The sequence below is a fragment of the Somniosus microcephalus genome, chromosome 3, assembly GCF_052327205.1.
Source record: "Somniosus microcephalus isolate GS21.2 chromosome 3, FLI_Smic_1.0, whole genome shotgun sequence".
Lineage (NCBI taxonomy): Eukaryota > Metazoa > Chordata > Chondrichthyes > Squaliformes > Somniosidae > Somniosus > Somniosus microcephalus.
Window position 1 is genome coordinate 308,171,657 of NC_140989.1, and position 17,270 is coordinate 308,188,926.

General features: G+C 47.9%; 1 protein-coding gene across 1 annotated transcript; it reads left to right on the top strand.

The window, feature by feature from the left end:
* The first annotated feature begins 16,418 nt into the window (after positions 1–16,418).
* On the top strand, positions 16,419–17,021 carry LOC147122128 (uncharacterized). Its single transcript, XM_085978223.1, is given in 1 exon segment — positions 16,419–17,021. A coding segment is annotated over 1 exon segment (603 nt).
* Positions 17,022–17,270: the final 249 nt, after the last annotated feature.

The following is a 17,270-nucleotide window of genomic DNA, read 5'->3' on the forward strand; positions in this document are numbered from 1 at the left end:
ATCCACCTTATTTGCAAGACTCCTTGCATTAAAATAAATGCCTTCCAGCCCTGCCATATTCTCTTTTGCCTTCACATATTTGCTCTGCCTTCCCAGCTGACTTGTTTTTCCCTCTGTATTTGGCCGTAAATCACCCCCTACTATAGCTCCACTCTGTACCCCAACCCCCTGCCAAGTTAGTTTAAACCCTCCCCAGCAGTGCTAGCAAACCTCCCCGCAAGGATATTGGTTCCCCCCTGGTTCAGGTGTAAACCGTCCGACTTGTACAAGTCCCACCTTTCCCAGAAGCAGACCCAGTGATCCAGGAAACTAAAGCCCTCCCCCCTGCACCATCCCTTTAGCCACGCATTCATCTGTTCTATCTTCCTATTCCTATACTTACTAGCACGTGGCACCGGGAGTAATCCAGAGATTACAACCTTTGAGGTCCTGCTCCTTAATCCTTCACCTAGCTCCCTAAATTCTTGCTGCAGGACCTCATCCCTCTTTTTACCTATGTCGTTGGTACCAATGTGGACCACGACCACTGGCTGTTCTCCCTCCCCCTCCAGAATGCCCTGCAGCCGCTCAGTGACATCCTTGACCCTGGCACCAGGGAGGCAACAAACCATCCTGGATTCACGTCTACGGCCACAGAAACGCCTATCTGTTCCCCTTGCTATAGAATCCCCTACCACTATTGCTCTCCCACTCTTTTTCCCCCCTTCCTGGGCAGCAGGAGCACCCCCAATGCCAGGAAGTTGGCCGCTGCTGCCTTCCCCTGGTGAGTCATCCCCCTCAACAGTATCCAAAGCGGTATACTTGTTTGAAAGGGGGATGTCCGCAGGGGTTCCCTGCACTACCTGCCTGCCTTTGTTGCTCCGCCTGATGGTCACCCCCTGTGCTGCCCTACCCTGAGGCGTGCACAACTCGCTAAACGTGTTATCCACGAGCCTTTCAGCATCGCGCATGCTCCAAAATTCATCCACCCGCAGCTCGAGCGCCGCAATGCGGTCTACAAGTAGCTGCAGCTGGATGCATTTCCCGCACACATGGTCATCAGGGACACTGGCAGCATCCCTGACTTCCCACATGGAGCAGGAGGAGCAGAGCACGGGTCTGAACTCTCCTGCCATGACTTACCCCTTTAATTACTTTAAAAATTTATTCAATACCCCAGTTACAGGTATGCTCTAGGGCGCTTTATTTACCAACTATCCCCACTACACCACAGAAATTTAACACCACAGAATTCAAGCTTGTATTGAAAAAAGAGAAATACTCACCAACCAATCACCTACCTGCTCCCTGGTGACGTCACACACTGATTACTTTTTACCTCTCTCCCCGCTGCTGAGTTGGTACGCCTCGCCTCTCTCCGGTTTTTATACCGGTCTCACCACACTGCTCCCGACTGGTCTCGGGCCTCGCTGGTCGCCGGGTTTTCTCCCGAGCTCCTCCTCGCTGCTCCCGCTGGTCCCGACTGGTCTCGGGCCTCGCCTCTCTCCGGTTTTTATACCGGTCTCACCACACTGCTCCCGACTGGTCTCGGGCCTCGCTGGTCGCCGGGTTTTCTCCCGAGCTCCTCCTCGCTGCTCCCGCTGGTCCCGACTGGTCTCGGGCCTCGCCTCTCTCCGGTTTTTATACCGGTCTCACCACACTGCTCCCGACTGGTCTCGGGCCTCGCTGGTCGCCGGGTTTTCTCCCGAGCTCCTCCTCGCTGCTCCCGCTGGTCCCGACTACTTGTGGATGGAACAAAAATATATACGATGCAGCAAAAAACATTGTTTTATATAAAACAGTGATAATGAATTATGCTGAGCTGCTCTTTTGTACAATGTACTGACCTAAGTCAATTATGCTTAGAACATTTGTGATTGATGCAAGATTATTAAAACTACTCGATAGCAGGGCACCAGTCTTTCTCCTGGCAAATCAATGCAAACCGAATTCTGAAACCTGCACCATCAACAAGAAACAAATTAGAGTATCACATTAAGCTAAGCTTCAGGATTCTGCAGAATACACAATCAGGGACATAATGTAATTTCTTCAGAATAAATAAAAGAGAAACAAGTTGGGATTTATTTTGCATCAGTTGCACAAGCATTTCCCACTAAACAGGAAACTAAAGGCTAACTATGTTATTCACTCTCATTACTCGTAACATGTCCTTAAATTTTCATTAATTGACCACAGTCATTGGTAGCAGTTTTATTGTGTATCAGGGTGCCACATAAAAAAGGCCATCTAAATATTTCCTCTGATGGAAACCAAGCTACTCACTGCATGCTGTAAATTTCTTCCACAGCTGAGCAGATTAATTGCCACACCAATTAAACTAATATGATGAGAAGTGCTGTACACAAAGGCCATTTAAAAATGTGCCACGGGTCAGGAAGGTGAGAACAAACAAATCTTTTCATTAACGAGAGCTAGATTTGGGTAGGTTTTTTTTTGATTCTCAAAAACCTAGACAGGAAGAGCTAAATACATTAGATCTTCATCAGGAGATAATTATATGCTCGAGTATACTGGTGACAAGATGCCAAATGACTGTAATGACGCTTACATGCCTGGGCAGAATTTTATCAATGGGGGCGCATTGGGGGCGGGATTGCTGCTGGTCAGGTTTCAGTCCCGCCCCCAATGACGTCTGGCCAACCCACGCTATTTTCCCTTGATTGACCTTGTTAAGCCCGCCCTGCAGGCCTAGCAGGCCAATTAAGGGAAAGCCGGTGACAGAGAACATCAACGTATGACGTTTCATCTGTCAACATTTTTGACAGATGAATTGTCATTGTTTGACAGCTTTGAGAAGCTGTCAAACACTGACAATCTCTGTTCTTTGGTGTGTCCTTGTACTCAAGACGCACCAAACCTCTTTCCTGAGCAGAAATCAGTTGGCTGTTGCATCGGAGAATGCAGCAGCCATTCTGTCATCTCTGCCGTGGAGATGAGGAGCCTCCGGATCCCCAAGTGTTGAAGCCTGCAGGAAGAAACAAAGGTAAGGAAACCTTTTCTAAAACTTTTCACTCACCTCCCATACTTACATCTCCACACTTGCACCCATCACAAACCTCCACAGCACACTTTTCGACCCCTCTCACCCCCGCAGACCCACTGCTCGCTTCGCTGACCCTGGCGGGGTTTCCCGACGTCGGGAAGCCCGCACTTGTGTTGGTAAAATGGGGAAAAGCCGCTTAACTGCCTATTAACTACCTGTTAACAGGCAGTTAAGTGGCTGTAATTCCCTTCCCGCCTCGAGGAGACGGGTCCCTGCGCGAGTCGGGGACCCGCCTCCCGGGAAGATGGCATGGAGGCGGGTTGGGAGCAGGTTCGGTACCCGCTCCCAGTGTCTGCCATTTTCCCAGCTGTCCCGCCTCCAAACCCACCTCCCCAGGGCTGGCAAAATTCCCTCCATAGACTTGTATAAACATGCACACTTGAAACACTGGATTGGAAGAATTGGTTGCTTGAAATAATTGACCATCTGCTGTCTAAAGTAGAAACTGTACAACATGCCAACTAATGTTACATGCACTGACTTTAGTGTTTTAGACATTTCACTGTATAGTCACAACTATTCATTCTATTTAGTTACACGTCCTAATATAGATCTGTTATTAGTTTATTTGCAGTTATTATTTACTAAAGTAGCTCAATACTTAAAATGGTATTCATGCTCCTTTTATTTAAAAAGTAAACTAGACTTTAACAAAAATGGTATCATTTAAATTTTCATTCTTTTAATAATGAGCCACTTCACATACCAATGGGTCTTTACCATGCCCTGGATCTATCACTGGAAAAAAAGCATGAATTTGTACCGTGAGATTTGTCCAGGATATCAAACAAACTTTTTATGAAATGTGCATTCTTGGTTCCTGACCAGGCATCACCAGAAGAAAGGCCTGGTCAAAAGGTCAACTCATTTAAGAAGAACAAGTGCTTTAGTGCAAGTACTGGTAGCCCATTTTGTATCTTTACAACTGTATTCCCCATGTACTGATCTAATGGTTGCTCAAGATATGGAGATTGATGTACTCACTTGTGCATATAGTGCTGCTGCAGAATACATAATTTGGCACATGGGCCCAGGAAATTGGGACTAAACAGTATTATGTTTTTCCTCATCGACTGGATTAAAACACAAGCTATACACTTCAATGTTATAAAATCTATGCTTCCTTGGTGATTTGTTGAACAGAAAAAGAAAGTGAGAAGACAATTTCCTGTAAGAAGTGAAATTTTGACAGCGGTGGCGACGGCGGACCTGTGTGGAGCGAGGCGGCGGCGGTGATATAAAGAGGTGAGGAGCAGGTAGGCCCCACAGCAGCGGTGGCGGCGGCGGCAGAGACTGTGTGGAGCGAGGCGGCGGCGGTGATATAAAGAGGCGAGGAGCAGGTAGGCTTACCAATCTCCGAGCTCAGAGTGAGGGAGAGAGAGAAGTAAAAAGTAATCGAAGTTTGACGTCACCAGAAAGCAGGTAAGTGATTGGTTGGTGAGTATTTCTCTCTTTCTCCTTTTTTCCAAACTTAAATTTTGTGGTTTATAGTTTATAGGGTGTCTATGGTGTAGCGGGGACTGCTGGTAAACCAGGGCACTTCAGTATATCATTTAATTGTAGTGTAATTGGTGGGATTGATTTGATTTAATTTAATTTGAATTAATTAAAGGGTAAGTCATGGCAGGGCAGCTCGGCCCCGTGGTATGCTCCTCCTGCGCTATGTGGGAAATCAGGGACACTTCCTGTGTCCCTGACGACCATGGGTGCGGGAAGTGTATCCAGCTGCAGCTACTGACAGACCGCATTGCGGCACTGGAGCTGTGAGTGGATACATACTGGAGCAATCGCGATGCTGAGGACGTCATGGATAACACGTTTAGGGATTTCATCACACCGCAGGTAAAGGCTGCACAGGCAGGAAGAGAATGGGTGACCACAAGGTAGAGTAAGAAGCGCAGGTAGGTAGTGCAGGGGTCCCCTGTGACCATCCCCCTCTCAAACAGATATACCACTTTTGATATTGTTGGGGAGGATGCCTTATCAGAGGAAGGCAGCAGCAGCCAACTTCCTGGCACCGTGGGTGGTTCTACTGCACAGGATGGGAGGAAAAAGAGTGGGAGAGCTATAGTAATAGGGGGTTCTATTGTAAGGGGAATAGATAGGCATTTCTGCGGCCGCAAACATGACTCCAGGATGGTATGTTGCCTCCCTGGTTCAAGGGTCAGGGATGTCTCAGAATGGCTGCAGAACATTTTGGAAGGGGAGGGTGAACAGCCAGTTGTCGTGCTGCATATAGGCACCAACGAAATAGGTAAAAAATGGGATGAGGTCCTAAAAGCTGAATATAGGGAGTTAGGAGGTAAATTAAAAAATAGGACCTCAAAGGTAGTAATCTCAGGATTGCTACCAGTGCCACGTGCTATTCAGAGTAGAACTAGAAGGATATTTCAGATGAATACGTGGCTAGAGGAATGGTGCAAGGGGGAGGGATTCAAATTCCTGGGACATTGGAACCTGTTCTGGGGGAGGTGGGACCAGTACAAACCGGACGGTTTGCACCTGGGCGGGACCGAAGTCCTAGGGGGAGTGTTTGCTAGTGCTCTGGGGGAGGGTTTAAACTAAAATGGCAGGGGGTTGAGAACCTGAGCAGGGAGACATAGGAAAGGGAAACAAGGATAGAAGCAAAAGACAGGAAGGAGAAAAACAAAGGTGGCAGTCAGAGAAATCAAGGGTTTAAATCAAACATGGCCACAGTAAATAATAATTCTAAAAGGTGTAAGAGTGTTAAAAAAACAACCCTTGTGTCTTAATGCGAGGAGCATAAGGTGGATGAATTAGCTGTGCAAATAGAGGTAAACGGATATGATATGATTGGGATTACGGAAACATGGCTCCAGGGTGACCAAGGCTGGGAACTCAACATCCACGGGTATTCAATATTCAGGAAAGATAGGCAAAAAGGAAAAGGAGGTGGGGTAGCATTGCTGGTTAAAGAGGGGATTAACACAATTGAAAGGAAGGATATTACCTCTGATGATGTGGAATCTGTATGGGTAGAACTGAGAAATACCAAGGGGCAGAAAACGTTAGTGGGAGTGATATACAGACCTCCAAACAGTAATACGGAGGTTGGGGATGGCATTAAATGGGAAATTAGAGACGCGTGCAATAAGGGCACAGCAGTTATCATGGGTGACTTTAATCTACATATAGATTGGGCTAACCAAATTAGTAACAATACTGTGGAGGAGGAATTCCTGGAGTGTACACAGGATGGTTTCCTGGACCAATATGTCAAGGAACCAACTAGAGATCAGGCCATCTTAGACTGGGTATTATGTAATGAGAAAGGATTAATTAGCAATCTTGTTGTGTGAGGCCCCTTGGGTCGGAGCGATCATAATATGATAGAATTCTTCATTAAGATGGAGAGTGAAGTAATTGACTCAGAGACTAGGGTCCTGAATTTAAATAAAGGAAACTACAATGGTATGAGGCGCGAGTTGGGTAGGATTGATTGGGGAATGTTTCTCAAAGGGTTGATGGTTGATAGGCAATGGCAAACATTCAAAGATCGCATGGATGAACTACAGAATTTGCTCATCCCTGTCTGGCATAAAAATAAAACAAAAAAGGTGACTCAACCGTGGCTAACAAGGGAAATTAGGGATAGCATAAGATCCAAGGAGAAGACAGAAAAAGCAGTAAACCTGAGTATTGGGAGCAGTTTAGGATTCAGCAAAGGAGGACAAAGGGATTAGTTAAGAGGGGGAAAATAGAGTACGAGAGTAAGCTTGCTGGGAACATAAAAACTGACTGTAAAAGCTTTTATAGATATGTGAAGAGAAAAAGATTGGTGAAGTCAAGCGTAGGTCCCTTGCAGTCAGAATCAGGGGAATTTATAAAGGGGAACAAAGAAATGGCTGACCAATTGAATACATACTTTGGTTCTGTCTTCACAAAGGAGGACACAAAAAACCTCCCAGAGATGTCGGGGAACATAGGGTCTAATGAGAGGGAGGAACTGAAAGAAATCAGTATTTGTAGGGAAATGGTGTTAGGGAAATTTATGGAATTGAAGGCTGATAAATCCCCAGGGCCTGATAATCTACATCCTAGGGTACTTAAGGAAGTGGCCCGAGAAATAGTTATGCATTGCTGGTCATCTTCCAAAATTCAATAGACTCTGGAACAGTTCCCATGGATTGGAGGGTACCTAATGTTACCCCACTATTCAAAAAAGGTGGTAGAGAGAAAGCGGGGAATTATAGACCGGTAAGCCTGACATCGGTAGTGGGGAAAATGCTAGAGTCCATTATAAAAGATGTAATAGCAGAGCACTTGGAAAACAGTGACAGGATCGGACAAAGTCAACATGGATTCACAAAAGGTAAATTGTGTTTGACTAATCTACTGGAATTTTTTGAGGATGTAACTGGTAGAATAGATAAGGGAGAACCAGTGGATGTGGTGTATTTGGACTTTCAGAAGGCTTTCGATAAGGTCCTGCATAAGAGATTAGCGTGTAAAGTTAAGGCACATGGGATTGGGGGCAAGGTTCTGACTTGGATAAAGAACTGGTTGGCAGACAGGAAGCAAAGAGTAGGAATAAATGGCTCTTTTTCCGAGTGGCAGGCAGTGACTAGTGGGGTACCGCAGGGATCGGTCCTAGGACCCCAGCTATTCACAATATATATTAATGATCTAGACGAGGGAACTAGATGTAATATCTCCAAGTTTGCAGACGACACAAAGCTGGGTGGGCGTGTGTGCTGTGAGGAGGATGCCGAGAAACTCCAGTATGATTTGGACAGGTTGGGTAATTGGGCAGAAGCATGGCAGATGCAGTATAATGTGGATAAATGCGAGGTTATCCACTTTGGTGGCAAAAACAGGAAGGCAGATTATTATCTGAACGGCAATAGATTGGGAGAAGGGGAAGTGCAACGAGACCTGGGTGTCCTTGTGCACCAGTCGCTGAAGGTAAGCATGCAGGTGCAGCAGGCGGTTAAGAAGGCAAATGGTATGTTGGCCTTTGTAGCGAGAGGGTTCGAGTACAAAACAAGGATGTCTTGTTGCAGTTGTACAGGGCCTTGGTGAGACCACACCCTGAGTATTGTGTGCAGTTTTGGTCGCCTTATCTGAGGAAGGATGTTCTTGCCATGGAGGGAGTGCAGCGAAGATTCACCAGACTGATACCTTGGATGGCAGAAACATAGACACATAGAAACATAGAAAATAGGAGCAGGAGTAGGCCATTCGGCCCCTCGAGCCTGCTCCGCCATTCAATGCGATCATGGCTGATCATCCAAATTCAGTACCCGGTCCATGCTTTCTCCCCATACCCCTTGATCCCTTTAGCCTTGAGAAATATATCCAACTCCTTCTTGAATATATTTAATGAATTGGCCGCTACTGCCTTCTGTGGTAGAGAATTCCACAGGTTCACCACTCTCTGGGTGAAGAAATTCCTCCTAATTTCTGTCGTAAATGGCCTACCCCTTATCCTTAGACTGTGAGCCCTGGTTCTGGACTCCCCGACCATCGGGAACATCCTTCCAGCATCTAGTCTGTCTAATCCTGTTAGAATTTTATAAGTTTCGATGAGATCCCCTCTCATTCTTCTATACTCCAGCGAGTACAAGCCCAATCGATCCAATCTCTCCTCATATGTCATTCCTGCCATCCCAGGTATCAGCCTGGTGAATCTTCGCTGAACTCCTTCCATGGCAAGAACATCCTTCCTCAGATAAGGCGACCAAAACTGCACACAATACTCAAGATGTGGTCTCACCAAGGCCCTGTACAACTGCAGCAAGACATCCTTGTTCCTGTACTCAAACCCTCTCGCTACGAAGGCCAACATACCATTTGCCTTCTTAACTGCCTGTTGCACCTGCATGCTTACTTTCAGGGACTGGTGCACAAGGACACCCAGGTCTCGTTGCACTTCCCCTTCTCCCAATCTATTGCCATTCAGATAATAATCTGCCTTCCTGTTTTAGCTACCAAAGTGGATAACCTCACATTCATCCACATTATATTGCATCTGCCATGCTTCTGCCCAATCACCCAACCTGTCCAAATCATCCTGGAGTTTCTCGGCATCCTCCTCACAGCACACACACACACCCAGCTTTGTGTCGTCTGCAAATTTGGAGATATTACATCTAGTTCCCTTGTCTAGTTCATTAATATATATTGTGAATAGCTGGGGTCCAAGGACCGATCCCTGCGGTACCCCACTAGTCACTGCCTGCCACTCGGAAAAAGACACGTTTATTCCAACTCTTTGCTTTCTATCTGCCAACCAGTTCTCTATCCAAGTCAGTACCTTGCCCCCAATCCCATGTGCCTTAACTTTACACGCTAATCTCTTATGCGGGGCCTTATCGAAAGCCTTCTGAAAGTCCAAATACACCACATCCACTGGTTCTCCCTTATCTATTCTACCAGTTACATCCTCAAAAAATTCCAGTAGATTAGTCAAGCACAATTTACCTTTTGTGAATCCATGTTGACTTTGTCCGATCCTGTCACTGTTTTCCAAGTGCTCTGCTATTACATCTTTTATAATGGACTCTCGCATTTTCCCCACTACCGATGTCAGGCTTACCAGTAATTCCCCGTTTTCTCTCGACCACCTTTTTTGAATAGTGGGGTAACATTAGCTACCCTCCAATCCATGGGTACTGTTCCAGATTCCATCGAATGTTGGAAGATGATCAGCAATGCATCTACTATTTCTGGGGCCACTTCCTTAAGTACCCTAGGATGTAGATTATCAGGCCCTGGGGATTTATCGGCCTTCAATCCCATCAATTTCCTTAACACCATTTCCCTACAAATACTGATTTCTTTCAGTTCCTCCCTTTCATCAGACCCTATGTTCCCCGACATCTCTGGGAGGTTATTTGTGTCCTCCTTTGTGAAGACAGAATCAAAATATATATTTAATTGGGCTGCCATTTCTTTGTTCCCCATTATAAATTCCCCTGATTCTGACTGCAAGGGACCTACACTTGACTTCACCAATCTTTTTCTCTTCACATACAGGTAGACTACCCTTTATCCGGACTTCCGAAAACCGAAACCCTCTAAAAACCGAAGGTTTTTTCGTTCAGCGTAAGTCGTGCGTACGAACGAAAAAACCTTCGGTTTTTAGAGGGTTCCGGTTTCGGAAGTTCGGATAAAGGGTAAGTCGTGCGCACGACCCCCCCGCCGACCCCCCCGGCCCCGACAACCGCCGACCCCGCCAGCCCCGACAACCGCCGACCCCCCCGTGGACCCCGCCGGCCCCGACAACCGCCGATCCCCCCCGCCAGCCCCGACAACCGCCGACCCCCCCGCGGACCCCGCCGGCCCCGACAACCGCCGATCCCCCCCGCCGACCCCCCCGCGGACCCCGCCAGCCCCGACAACCGCGGACCCCGCCGGCCCCGACAACCGCCGACCCCCCCGCGGACCCCGCCGGCCCCGACAACCGCCGACCCCACCAGCCCCGACAACCGCCGACCCCCCCGCGGACCCCGCCGGCCCCGACCCCCGCCGACCCCGACTGACTTACGCTGAGCGTCAGCGTAAGTCGTGCGCACGACCCCCCGCCGACCCCCCCGCGGACCCCCGCCGACCCCCCCCCCGCGGACCCACCTTCCGAAATCCGAAATTCTCCTTTATCCGAAACTCGGCTGGTCCCGAGGTTTTCGGATAAAGGATAGTCTACCTGTATCTATAAAAGCTTTTACAGTCAGTTTTTATGTTCCCTGAAAGCTTACTCTCATATTCTATTTTCCACTTCTTAATTAATACCTTTGTCCTCCTTTGTTGAATCCTAAACTGCTCCCAATCCTCAGGTTTACTGCTTCTTCTGGCCAATTTATATGTCCTCTCCTTGGATCTTATGCTATCCCTAATTTCCCTTGTTAGCCACGGTTGAGTCACCTTTTTGTTTTATTTTTATGCCAAACTGGGATGAACAAATTCTGTAGTTCATCCATGCAGTCTTTGAATGTTTGCCATTGCCTATCCACCGTCAACATTTTGAGTGACATTCCCCAATCAATCCTACCCAACGTGCACCTCAGACCATCGTAGTTTCCTTTATTTAAATTCAGGACCCTAGTCTCTGAGTCAACAACTTCATTCTCCATCTTAATGAAGAATTCTATCATATTATGATCGCTCCGACCCAAGGGGCCTCGCACAACAAGATTGTTAATTAATCCTTTCTCATTACATAATGCCCAGTCTAAGATGGCCTGATCTCTGGTTGGTTCCTCAACATATTGGTCCAGGAAACCATCCCGTAAACACTCCAGGAATTCCTCCTCCACAACATTGTTACTAATTTGGTTAGCCCAATTTATATGTAGATTAAAGTCACCCATGATGACTGCTGTGCCCTTATTGCACGCTTCTCTAATTTCCCTTTAATGCCATCCCCAACCTCCGCCTTACTGTTTAGAGGTCTATATACCACTCCCACTAACGTTTTCTGCCCCTTGGTATTTCTCAGTTCTACCCATACACATTCCACATCATCAGAGCTAATATCCTTCCTTACAATTGTGTTAATCCCTTTAACCAGCAAGTCTACACCACCTCCCTTTCCTTTTTGCCTATCTTTCCTGAATATTGAATACCCGTGGATGTTGAGTTCCCAGCCTTGGTCACCCTGGAGCCATGTTTCCGTAATCCCAATCAAATCATAATCGTTTACCTCTATTTGCGCAGCTAATTCATCCACCTTATTACGAATGCTCCTCGCATTAAGACACAAAGGGGGAGAAATTGGGTGAGTAGCGCCACCTGTTAGCGCCTAAAGAGGCAGTCAGTGGCTGTAACGCCACTGGCTGCGCCTCCCGCGATATTCAGCAGGGGCGCTAATGGTGGCATTAGCCTTTTGCGCTGCGCCGCCACCGATGACGTCATCGGTGTGCGCAGCGCCCCATTCGCGCCCCGATCGCTATATTTGGTAGCGAACGCCACTGTAGCGCCGTTCACTACCTGCGCCTGGTTCACGGGGCCTTGCTGCGCCGGCAGAGGCGCAAGTTAAGGTGGAGGTGCGGGGCGGCCGCTTTTTTGGCGGCCGCCTGCCAGCACCTCCATCCCTGGCCTCCTGGTCCCCACCCCCGCGGCATTGCCGGCTGTTTCCCGAGAGCCCGGCACTTCCACTTGGTACCGGGCTCTTTTGCCAGCACTCGCGATCGGGGCTCGCGCTGCTGCAGGCCCCTCCCCCTTAACAGTGGGAGGAAGGCCTGCAGTACCGCAGCATGCCGTGCCGCAGCGTGTGGCGCTGCGGCACGTAGCGCTGCGAAATTCACGTTCAGTGCCCTAAGAGGGACGCGGAGCGCCTCGAGCCGCGCCCCATCTCCCTCTAGGGGCACTTCAACTGAATTTGCGGCGATCGCTAATGCGGCGAACGCGGCGCAAATTCCAGTGCCCAGGCGAACTTTGCGCCGCTTGGGCGCCTCAGGCCAATTTCTAGGCCAAAGCCTTCAGGCTTGTTTTTTTAACGCTCTTAGACCTGTTAGAATTATTATTTACTGTGGCCATGTTTGAATTAAACTGTTGATTTCTCTGACTGCTACTTTTGTTTTTCTCCTTCCTATCTTTTTTTTAAATCTTTGTTACCCTTTCCTCTGTCCCTCTGCTCAGGTTCCCAACCCCCTGCCATTTTAGTTTAAACCCTCCCCCAGAGCACTAGCAAACACTCCCCCTAGGACATCGGTCCCGGCCCTGCCCAGGTGCAAACCATCCGGCTTGAACTGGTCCCACCTCCCCCAGAACCGGTTCCAATGTCCCAGGAATTTGAATCCCTCCCCCTCACACCATTCCTCTAGCCACGTATTCATCTGAAATATCCTTCTATTTCTACTCTGACTAGCACGTGGCACTGGGAGCAATCCTGAGATTACTACCTTTCAGGTCCTATTTTTTAATTTACCTCCTAACTCCCTATATTCAGCTTTTAGGACCTCATCCCGTTTTTTACCTATATCGTTGGTACCTATATGCACCACGACAACTGGCTGTTCACCCTCCCTTTCCAAAATGTTCTGCAGCCGCTCTGAGGCATCCTTGACCCTTGCACCAGGGAGGCAACACACCATCCTGGAGTCTCGTTTGCGGCCGCAGAAATGCCTATCTATTCCCCTTACAATAGAATCCCCTATTACTATAGCTCTACCCCTCTTTTTCCTACTGTCTTGTGCAGCAGAGCCACCCCTGGTGCCAGGAAGTTGGCTGCTGCTGCCTTCCTCTGATAAGTCATCCCCCCCAACAGTACTCAAAGTGGTGTATCTGTTTGAGAGGGGGATGTCCACAGGGGACCCCTGCACTACCTGCCTGTGCCTAGTACTCTGTCTGTTGGTCACCCATTCCCTTTCTGCCTGTCCAGCCTTTGCCTGCGGTGTGACCAACTGATCAAACGTGCTATTCACGACATCCTCAGCATTGCGAATGGTCCAGTATGAATCCAATCGCAGCTCCAGTGCCGCAATGTGGTCTGCCAGTAGCTGCAGCTGGACACACTTCCTGCACACACGGTTGTCAGGGTCACAGGAAGTGTCCCTGAGTTCCCACGTATCGCTGGAGGAGCATACCACGGCACCGGGCTGTCCTGCCATGACTTACCCTTTAGTTAATTGCAATTAAATTAAATCAAATCAATCCCACCAATTTCACTACAGTTAAATGATATATTTAAGGGTCCTGGTTTATAAACAGTCCCCGCTACACCACAGAGAGCTTAAAAACTATAAACCACAGAGTTAAAGTTTAAAAAGAGAGAAATACTCACCAACCAATCACTTACCTGCTTTCTGGTGACGTCACACTTCGATTACTTTTTACTTCTCTCCCTCTCTGTGAGATTGGAGATTAGTAAACCTACCTGGTCTCTTGGAGCCTTTTATAGCCCCGCTGCCGCCGCTGAAATTCCCGCCGACGCTCGGCGGCCTACCTGGTCTCTTGGAGCCTTTTACAGCCCCGCTGCCGCCGCTGAAATTCCCGCCATTGCTCTGAGGCCTACCTGGTCTCTTGGAACCTTTTATAGCCCCGCTGCCACCGGGCAGGAATAACGTATGAGGAGAGATTGGGTCGATTGGGCTTATACTCGCTGGAGTTTAGAAGAATGAGAGGGGATCTCATTGAAATAAAATTCTAACAGGACTAGACAGACTGGATGCAGGAAGGATGTTCCCGATGACCGGGGAGTCCAGAACCAGGGGTCACAGTCTAAGGATAAGGGGTAAGCCATTTAGGACAGAGATGAGGAGGAATTTCTTCACCCAGAGAGTGGTGAACCTGTGGAATTCACTACCACAGAAGGCAGTGGAGGCCAATTTATTAAATATATTCAAGAAGGAGTTGGATATATTTCTTAAGGCTAAAGGGATCAAGGGATATGGGGAGAAGGCAGGGAAAGGGTACTGAATTTGGATGATCAGCCATGATCTCATTGAATGGCGGAGCAGGCTCGTGGGGCCAAATGGCCTACTCCTGCTCCTATCTTCTATGTATCTTAGAAAGAAACTTAGGGCACAATTAAAATAACACCAATAAATTATTAGTGCCAATGCCAATACCTAGCCAATATTTTGTAGAACAAAAATGAAATCTAATAGGCAAGATGGTGTAATATTATTATGGCCTTTGCATACATAATTCTCTATTACATTTGCTTTCAGTATTGTTTAGTGACACTGATAGGGCCAGAGCACCATGGAATAATGACGTCCACCACATCCCCCAGTCATGACTTGTTAAAAAATGACTGCAGCTATTTTGTTTGCATAACACAAAATCTGTTCTGGATCTTTATCCCACCAAGATCAGGATGCTTACATTGAAAATCTGTTCTTTCTAGAAAAACTTATGAAATGATGGCTACTACCAATATGATCCTATTCATAATGTTAGAATGAGGCTAATGAAATCCCGAAGAGCAAATAAAATCAAGATGGCACTGCCTATCATAAAACTAAGGGACCCCAAAAGTATGCAGACTGCGATCCCAGAGTTTGTAGGGACAGTGGCAGGACACCTCATTTGCATGCGTTCAGCAGCTGGGTGAGCACATTGTGGGCGCCCATGTGTTCCATGCGGCTGGAAAATACGATGTTTGCCCAAGATCCCATGGAACACCCTCCCCCTCAGCCCCTTTAATAGAGCACCGATTCACAGTTGAAGAAAAATACTCATCTGCTTTACCATACCAGCCGCTAGTGTTACACTGGGTCCCTTCTGAGCCAGGGAGGTAGGAACTCCTGGCGTAGAGAATCCCCACCTCTGGATCTGTTGCTCAGCATCATTTGCCTTGAAATGAGCAAGTTCTGCCCCATGGCAAAAATTGGCTTGAGCTAGCCCATGACAGAGGGTCATCTTACGGATGGGTGGAGTTGCAGAGAGGAGGCTATTTCAAATTTTGAGATCGGAGTCCCTCTCCCGAATTTGAAAAGGCTACTGTTGCACATAAAGCTTTTTCAGAGAGCTTGGCAAAGGCTAATTGAGAGAGCTTGGCAAAGGCTAATTCAGAGAGCTTGACACATTGGCTAAGGGCATAAAATCTGGTGGGATAGCAGCTCTGAAAGGATTGTGACTCCCCATTAAAGGGAAAGTTATAGGGGTGGCAGAAAAGCTGAGTAATTCTTCAGAATGGCATAAAGGAGATACGTGAGCAAAACTACTCCTTCTGATGCTAAAGGCTTCGATATTAATAGGGTGACGCACTGGGAGCGGGGGCGGGTGGAATCCGATATCACGTGGGAAACCCGGAAGCATGTCCAGCGCATCTGTCAGCAGCTTTTTAACTCAGCCACTTCATTATAATTTTACTTCCGGGTTTGTCGTCCAATCCGCGGCCGCGGAGCATGAGGACCCGCATGACGCAATCTCAACTCCAGTATTTAAAGAGCGAATCCAAAGAAGCAATTTGAAGGAGTGAAATATGATTATCTCCATAATCATGACTTGCAGCATATTCTTACCTTGTCAGAACTAATTCATGTCTTTTATCTCCGACATGGCCGTCACGTGTGCAGAAGTCAGTGGAAGTCATCGACGATTCCTCAGAAGGCTTGGGTCCTCTGAGGGTGTACCATCGCAGGACTCATGCATACCATGCACCAGTTCAGATACCCGCACTTCAGTGGGACCACATAGGGAGATAGTTGGGTTTTCACCTGGTGACTCACATTTCACAAGTGAGCAAGAGCAGCTGGTGGTGACAGGCACTGCAGTGCAGAGTCCGCGTCGGAGGGCATAGCCATCGCCAAGCTTTCCTCAGCTGGACACAGATAGTGCACCCCAGGGGCCATCGATGAAAAGGAGAATCGTTGAGCAGCAGCAGACAATGTGCAATGCATTGACAGGCCTTCCAAGCACACTCACGACGATTGTAGAGAGGCTGGAACAGTCCGCCTCAAGCATGAGTGGGTTGGTGTTGCAGGGCATTGCAATGATGTGTTCTTGCATGGATAGAGTGGCCAACACCATGGAACGTCAAACACAGCTATCAACTGAGTCTGTGCACACCTTGACCACAGCCATGCAGATTCTAGATGCCAACATGCCTGCCACCTTAAATAGAATGACAGATACCTTAGCCTTAGCCTTACAATGCTGCCCTGATCTCTACCAAAGTGCTCACCACCACAGTTGTAGCAGTGAAATCCAGTTGGGACATGAGAGGGACAATGACGAAAGGGGACAAGGAAATGGGGACTCCACTCAAAGCGCTTCCACTTCTCACCCGTTGCCCCGCCCTGAGTCAGTAGCCCACATGCTGCCTCGTCTCCGGATGGCTGAGTCTACCCCTGCACATGTGCAGGTGGAACAGCTTTTGGCGGGGACCTCATAGGCTCCAAAACCCAAATGACGTCGGCCAAGAGCATCTCAGCAGTCAGAGCAGGGATCTGAGCAGCCTGCTGCTGCCTCTGCTCAAGCCACAGGGGTTGCACCACGTAGGAGTAGTAGGAAAAGGAAGAGCAAGTCTTTGAAGTTGCACAAGGATATGCACATAGGTGTATGAAAAAATGTTGCATTGTTAAGTTTCTGTTCTTTAGTTAGGTCACATAAATATTATTTTACACCACTTTCCCAACTTGTCCATTTTTGGCTGCTGGGTGGCAAGTTATTTTTAACTTTTTTGGTCCCCATCAATTCATGTGTTCCGATTCATCATCAATGGGGGGATGTTCAAGGGGTGGTTGGTTGTTTGCAGGACAGCTTTGTGTCAGTGGCATTGCGGGGAGAGGAGACGGGAAGTGTGGCCATTGCA